The sequence below is a fragment of the Pelmatolapia mariae genome, unplaced genomic scaffold, assembly GCF_036321145.2.
Source record: "Pelmatolapia mariae isolate MD_Pm_ZW unplaced genomic scaffold, Pm_UMD_F_2 NODE_ptg000806l+_length_27323_cov_1, whole genome shotgun sequence".
NCBI lineage: Eukaryota > Metazoa > Chordata > Actinopteri > Cichliformes > Cichlidae > Pelmatolapia > Pelmatolapia mariae.
Window position 1 is genome coordinate 16,281 of NW_027052483.1, and position 7,891 is coordinate 24,171.

General features: G+C 40.4%; 1 protein-coding gene across 1 annotated transcript; it reads right to left on the minus strand.

Annotated features, from left to right (window-relative positions):
• Positions 1 to 762: 762 nt before the first annotated feature.
• Positions 763 to 7,647, minus strand: LOC135932393 (gasdermin-E-like). The gene is made up of 10 exons (XM_065469867.1): positions 7,490 to 7,647; positions 6,046 to 6,281; positions 5,743 to 5,935; positions 5,328 to 5,505; positions 4,994 to 5,114; positions 2,563 to 2,712; positions 2,103 to 2,224; positions 1,822 to 1,942; positions 1,639 to 1,709; positions 763 to 1,099 (listed from the first exon to the last, which is right to left on the minus strand). Exons 2-10 carry the CDS (start codon positions 6,251 to 6,253, stop codon positions 872 to 874), a joined length of 1,392 nt encoding a protein of 463 aa, XP_065325939.1. The 5' UTR covers positions 6,254 to 6,281; positions 7,490 to 7,647; the 3' UTR covers positions 763 to 871.
• Between the last annotated feature and the right edge of the window lie 244 nt (positions 7,648 to 7,891).

The following is a 7,891-nucleotide window of genomic DNA, read 5'->3' on the forward strand; positions in this document are numbered from 1 at the left end:
GTGATCCCTGGTTAGTAAATTTTCTAAAAGATGAGCTTTACTAAAAAATAAAAAAATTTTGTGTACCCAAAAACTAGCAGATAAGAACGTCTGGATTGAACTTGTAGGACAGATTACTGTAAGGCAGGCGTCTCGAACTCAAGTCCTCGAGGGCCGCTGTCCTGAAATGTTTCCATGTGTTCCTGTTGCAACACACCTGTATACAATTAGTAGGTCATTAGCAAGACTCTATAGAACTTGATTGTATGCTGAAGTGGCAATTCAGCCATTTGATTCATGTTACAGCAGCTCATGAGTGAATGAACACGGTGCAATAAAAGTACTTTTAGAAGTACATTTTTCCAAACACTAATACTTGAGTAGGGTTATGGGTTGCCACGTCAGCATGCAATCAAGTTCTATACTCTTGCTAATGACCTACTAATTTTATTTAGGTGTGTTGCAACAGGGACACATGGAAAAGGACACCAGCCCTCGAGGACTGGAGTTCGAGACCCTGCTAAGGTGTCTAATCAAACTCTGTGAAAAGTAAGAAAATGAAACAATATATCATATCAGAGCTGCCCCAAAATATATCAAATCCTCCTTCAATTAATCACTATCTATCAATATATATTTCTTTTTTTGAAAATACATGTTATAAAATGTTTGTTTTAAATAATAAAAACATATTTAGGAAAAAAAATGTTTTCCTCTGCTCTGTAACAAATCTAAAGCAATGTTTTAAAAGCAATAGTGATGATAATATGAAAAAGTCTTGTAACAAACTATAGCAAGCTTACATGTAATAAGATTTTAGAATAAAAAAAGAAATGGTGCAAATACAATCAATAAGAAAGGAGAGGGAGTGCACACTCAGGCACTACAACTATTAAAGTGCATTGCAGAGCAAACACAATCCATGGATGCTGAGGAAGAGGACCACTGGGAGGACTCCTGCATTATCTCTGGTTTCCATCCACAGGCGGTCAGCGTCTCTCCTTAGCGTCACACTGGCGGAGGAAAGTAGCTGCTCTGCCAGCTGAAAGGCCTGGTTATCCTGCAGCAGGGCAGGAAGAGACTGAATGTTGAGAACATTGCTGCTCTTTAGCTTGCACACCTGGGGAGATAGGTAGGTGGATCAGTGGACAAGCTCTTTGTTGCAAAATGCTGGTTTACAGATTCGAATTCTACTTTCCTCAAAGAACTAAAATAAAGAAAGATGAAATGGCTTAATAAATACTATAAATTCATGTCATAACATTAGATATAGAGCTAAAACCCCATAATTGGTTGTAGTTAGCTTAGCATAGCTAGCCTGGTTAAAGCAGCCTCCAGAAGGCCACAAGGAATTTTTTAGGGTTAAAAATACATAAAGTAGAAATAACATTATTAAGTGAACTTTAGAAGGTCAGATAGGTGTGTATTTTGACACCTCTGGAACAGAGATAGGCTAGCTAGTTCCCCGTTTATACTAAGCTAAACAGGTGCTTGTCATGTTTAGAGATGTAAAATTTATTTTTAATACATAGTTTTCTTTTGTGTGTGAGTGTGTTCTACGTACATATTGAATTATTGAAATAACTCAACCATCAATGTACTAATCATGGTACCAATCATTACCAACAATGTGTACTAAACTGAAACAGGTTAGCTAACCAGCATGTTGAAGGCCTGCAGAAAATCAGGAGCGCTCTTGCCCAGAAGTTCCAGAGTTTCTTTGGGCAACTCTAAAAACATTAAACAGAACACATGATGATGTTAAACCCACTAAAAAAACAAAAGAATTCTGCAGCACTGCTTTGTAATGCTGATCTTTTTTTGTCTGTATCTTCCTCTTACCTTCCATGGCACTGACCAACAGGTGTGCTGCATTTAGGGTGCTTTCAGTGGGACTCTCTGCACTGGGTTGCTCTTCTTTTGGGGTCCCATTGTGTATTTCATTGCTACACAAATCTTCAAGCTGACACAGAAAAAGGGCTTCAGATTAGAAGGAAAAATAAACATTTTGGGATGCTGTGGTTACACATTTATTTACACAACCGCGACACAGATTATTTTAGCCGACTGGCTAGTGGTCACCACGAACATCTGGTCTACAGGGCAATATCAGTTTCACTCACCACAAGCTGCAGATATGACAGAGCAGCTCTGTCATTCAGAGTTTCTTGGAGCTTCTTGAATAAAGCCCATCGGGTTGGGTGGGGGAGCTTTGCCAGAGGAGAAAGGACTTTTTCCTGTGATTCTGCAACAAACCAGAAGATACTATTTGTTTATTATTGATTATTATAACCATGTGACTGCTGTTCTTTCATATTGTCATAATCATATTTTTTTTAGGTATAACAGCTAGTTTTAGTGCCAGTGTTTACTACTGAGGAAAGTCAGCTCAGCTATAATGTTTGAGAATAAACCACAAAATGCAACGACATAGGCAACGTTTCAGTGAGACAGATAAAATAACAGTTGTATTTGGGACAAAAAGGAACCTTCCTCAGTTTGCCATAAGTCTACTGTGTTTCATTTGTTATATTTTTTTCCATCAACAAGTAATTGTGTGAATGTATGAATGAAGGGACAAACCATTATGAAGTGCAATAAGGGGTGCTTTCTGTGGAACCTTCTGCTCGTTGCACTTTCCATCCACTGTGTCGAAGCAATCATCAGAAGGCCAGGACCTCGAGATGGAGTCTGACTCAAAGCCTCCAATTGCACCAGGTTGTAGACATATGTCTGAAAAATACAGAAAACATCATAAACACATGGGCAAACACATATCACACACGAGTGTTATCTGATTATTGAGTGTGTAAACAGAAGAACTTACTGTTGCTATTGTATCATGTAGCCATGTTTGCCTATCACTAACACTTCCTCTATTCCCAACATTTTATTTTCCCTTTCAAAGCATCTAAGTCGAGAAGAATAATTGCTCTTTATGGTGCGGCTGCCATGTATGGGTGTAATATAGTGTGTCCTATCTGATACACACACACACACACACATAGCAGCAGCAAAATGGCTGGACAGGAGATGGTAAACTGAGATAAAATAAAAGATTACCCTCTTCATAAGTAGATGGCAGCTACATGTGTTACTATAATTACAACAACACCTGATGAGCATGTACACCCTCATTAACCTCTCCTGTCTCTAACAGCAGTACAGTACCTGTAAGCGAGCATTTCATCCGTGGCAGGGGAAATGGCCAGAGGACAAAAAGACTGATAAGACTGTTGATTGAATACAACCTGCATCATTGCTTCATTGTTGTAAATACTACCGCTGCCATCTTGGAGGCTGCTGTAGGATAGTTGTCGGAAGCTCACCTGGGCATTCCAGGCAATATAAGCTAGCCCCAAGAGGAAACTAAAAAAATGAAGCCAACATGGAGTCGCAGTTTCTGAAGTTGCACTTGGGGCTAGTTCCAAACATGAGTCAATCCCTATAGACTGCCATGTTGAAATGCTTAATTTTACACTATTAAAAAGCATGATATGAAGATCTTTTTTTTCTCTCCGGATAGTTTTCCCCCTTAATAACAAGTGTACCCATATCTTTTTTTCTTTAATCATTCATCCACTAGGATACTGGTAAACCTTTAAAGTTAGGGGTTTGGCTGCTTTGACTGACATGTGGATACTGACAAGTGGAGGCTTCATCTCTGCTAGTCCTATTAATCGAATTAGACGTCTTGACAACAACCAGACAAATAATATGTCTTGTTGTGTGGTATAGTTTGTCAGAGCAGCTTCTGTTACGTTTCTGCTGAGGGAGATTCCAGTTTTTTTAGTGTACTGCAGGGATGTCAAACTTATTTTACATCACGAGCCACATCCAGCCCATTTTGATCTTATGTGGCCTGGATCAAGGAAACTGCCCTTTTCACCAGTGTACAGAAGTTTAACTGAACATTTAATCCCTGAGATAGCTTAGTGTTAGGTCAACAACAAGAAATCAGTCACACAACTCTTTGGGCTTAAATGTGAGAAGTAAATATATAAAATTACAGAAATCTATAACTTCATTAATTTGGTGTAGCATGGATGGCCATGGAGGAGGTCTTTACCAGTAGGAAAAGCTGTAAAACCTATGAAAATGCAATTAAAATACAATTTTACCCCCCAGGCCCTATGTTTTACAACCCTGAACTACAACTTAGCATTGATTAGCAAGTTACCAAGTTGTCCATGTCTGTGCAATGCACCTGCACAGTCTGTTAATGGAGCTTGCTAACCAAGCTTGCTAGCATTAGTGCTTCACTCTATCTTCCAAATATAGTCACTTCCTGCTCCAAAAAAACCTCCCAAAACAAAACCTAAGCAAACAGGTAAAAAAAAATTTTTAAATGAATAAAATAGCAACTTTGTAGCTCCAAAGTACAGAATCCAAAATTCAACTCATGCCCATCTTTTATATACAGTCTATGGCTTTCCCATATGTTCTCCTCATATTTTAGGTTTTGCACCTTCAACAAATCCAATGCATACAGGAGAAATATCCACTCTCAGAAGGAACTGCTGATAATACAAAGTTTGTATTAGCTTTAATATATTCCATTTGATTCAAGGAAATCTTATACATAGACCGCTACCTGTCACTTTCCTTCAACCAGTTTGTGGTATAATGCAAAACAAGCATTTTTCATTCATTGTCATCTACAATGTCACCAAAACTGGACTATTAAGTACTAAAAATAGTTGCTTCACTCTGACTGCTGACATTCACTTTAAGCCTAGTTCTACTGTGATCCACAGTATAATCACACAAATATCAGCAGGGTTACTTCAGGCCATTGAAGCAAACACCTATGTGTGTTTAATCAAAGCAGAGAGCGTAGAAAAGCTATGATATCCATTTAAAACTTTTGCCACACACAGCAGCAGTTTTTCAGTGATTTGGTTGTATGTGTGGTCAGTGAGGTCACACCAGAATGTTAAAGTGATATTGTCATTCTCACATTCATAACCACACATGTGGTTTACCACACACACTCTCACTCACACACACTCACAGTATTGTCCGTCTTTTTTAACCTCCAGTTCCAGGATGCTGTACGCGATGACTGTACCAGAGGGGATCTCCACGGAAACATCGCTGTCTATCTCAATGCTGTTGCTGTCCTTCACACACACCTGGGAGCACACATATACACACACATATAGGATTGGATTAGAGGAAGGCTGACTGATTTCTTTTTTTCTTATATTTTTGGGCGGCATAACCAGAATTTCACAAATTTATGGTGATCAAACTACAAAATAAGATATATGCTGATAATAATATACCTGATAAAACTTTTGAAAACTATTGGCATCATGATTAAAAAAAACGTCTAAGAGGCCTACCTTAACCGAGCTCCCCAGCATGCCAACCAGCCCGAGCACCCCTTGAAAGGTGCACTCTTCCACTTTTGTCTGGGTGATGGAGCAGGGGCTGGTGGTGAGGATCCTCTCCTTCACTAGCCCCACCACCTCAGCCCGCTTCTCTATCTGCCTCACCAGCACGTGCTGCATGTCCACCGATCTGATGTGAAGAGAAGCTGGTGTTAATGGTTTAAGACAGACTGATTGACAAATGGAAAATGACACCACGCCGCTGTGGTCTGAGGTGTTTAGCATGTGATGCCTGAAGTCCACATTTATAAGGAGTTCATTACATCACCAGTGAAGACCTCATCTCCTTACTCTTCGATGACAACCTGTATATGTGAAAGCAGTTTTTAAAAATAAAATAAAAAGTTTTTAAAATATTACATCATACCTGTTGTGAGAGTCAAGTAATAGCTTTTTCACATTCACCTCTTCTTTCTTCAGCTGGCCAAAACATGACTGGAGCTTGGTAGTGCCACGCCCCTCCAGTCTGATACTGGCAGAGCCGGCTTCGGGGCCCAGCTCACTAGCAAGTTTAGCTCCGTATGTCCCCTTGTAGGTCAAGAATTCTGACTCTGACACTCCTGAAAAAACACAAGATGTTACCCCGATATCAGCTTTGTTGAAATGTGTCTGGGAACTCACATGCACTACAATTTACTGTAACAACTTAAGTTTGAATCTGCACACCTACCTGGCATGAGCTCCTTGTCACCCAGCAACAAGTCGCCGAGAGTGAAATCTGTTGGTTGGTACCTGGGTCTCTGCCAAAACCAGCGCTTGCGTTTGATCACAAGCGCCATGGGAACCAGTTTGTGAGAGTCATTTACTCGAGAGACGTGGATGAGAAGTCCTTCGGGGTCAATCTCACGGACGAAGTTGGCAGTGGCCTTGGAAAACATGACTCCAGAAGACAAGCACTGCAGACAGCTGGAAGAGAAAGAAATTAAAGGTTTCAGCTTGGGCTTAATTTCTCTCCGACAGCAACCCTAATGTGTTTTATTTAAAAATCTAAACAACTGTGGGTGATTTCCAGTTGGTATTCTCCCCAGCTCTCTACCCTTGATTGTTTATGAGTGACTGAGAGGCCTGTGTCGGGGAGGGGGGGGGTTAACCCCCAAATAGCAAGAAATCAGTGACTCATCGGACATAGAGGAAGTTCCCTGGATGTTAGGATACAACTTTAACAACAAAAACATGAGTACACACAGACACCAAGGTCCACTAATACTGCAGTCTCAGCTTTCATTGTTTAAATATTCACAATATTTGGATGTACAATAAAGAGGGGAGGGGAGTTTGGAGGAGAAGGCTGCGCAGCATTAGATGGTAGAGGAATGTTAAATAAAAGAAGATGATGGAGCTCAGGCTTTTGAAAACTATCCTCATGAATAAAATGTAAGAATGTTCAACTTCGCCGTTGAACATTAAGGCAAACTAACCATGACTTGACATAGATTCACTGTGTTGAGTCACTTGGGTTAAATTATTAAGCAGCTGCTGTAATGTCACCTGGGACTGTCCTTTAACCCCAAACTCGCACTGCAAAAGTTCACATTCTGAATATTTTATGTTTCTTTTGTTTAGTGTGTTCTGAACCAAGGAAACAAGGGGCATAAAAGGAATAACTGTCAAAGTGTCACATGCAATAACAATGTATGTGATAGATAGATAGATAGATAGATAGATAGATAGATAGATAGATAGATAGATAGATAGATAGATAGATAGATAGATAGATAGATAGATTTTCTATAGTAATGTAATGTGTCGATGAGCATAATCAGACGCTTCAGGTTGCTAAAGTAAACTGCAGTTGGACTCTGACAGTCCTGTTTTCGGCTCAGGCACCACGACCACCCCCATACACACGTGTGCCAGCCCATTTCCCGGCAGCCCACTTTTTCCAGTTCGAGCTACAGTAGCTGGGGCCGCGCGCGAGCTGGCGTAGTGAGTGAGGTCAATTGCGCACGAGCCTCAAGACGCATGACTTGGATGAATTTAAAGGGAGCCGGAGACTCAAAAAATACTTTGACCGCAAAATAACAACACAGGTTGGGACAGTGGAACCATTCTTAGTCTCGCCATCGCACAGAAACACAGACTGACACGCAGTAGCCAATAAATAAAGTTTTTACCTTTCTCAGAGTTGACAGTCAGTAATGGAATGTGACCGATGATGACGTAAAAAATAAGATCCAAAAGTAGTCCTTTGGCTTTCTAAGTGAAAGTTCACACACAGCTATTTGAGCAAATGACGAAACTGTGAAGCAAATCCCCGAAAGACAGCACTGTCCGGGAGAAGCTACAGGCGAGTGCCGAGAGGACTGTACAGCTCTATTTCACAGAAGAGGATGAAGACGCCTCCTCCCACTGGAGTTAATTCTGATCATATGAGCACAGTGGGATGTGTATCTGTGTGTGTATCTGTGTGTCCGTTTCGGGACATGAGCAGACTTGCCTGTTTGAGGTTTTAGTTTTTTTCGTGAATTTTGCAGTGGAAAAAACTTATTAATACTATTCATTCATATGTGATGAGT

Coding starts and splice junctions, on each gene's coding strand:
- LOC135932393 (XM_065469867.1), bottom strand. CDS start 6,253: ATGTTTTCCAAGGCCACTGCCAACTTCGTCCGTGAGATTGACCCCGAA. Junction 5,506..5,742: donor TTACTTGACTCTCACAACAG/GTATGATGTAAT, acceptor TCTTCACATCAG/ATCGGTGGACATGCAGCACG. Junction 2,713..4,993: donor TAAAAAAGACGGACAATACT/GTGAGTGTGTGT, acceptor TGTATTTTTCAG/ACATATGTCTACAACCTGGT.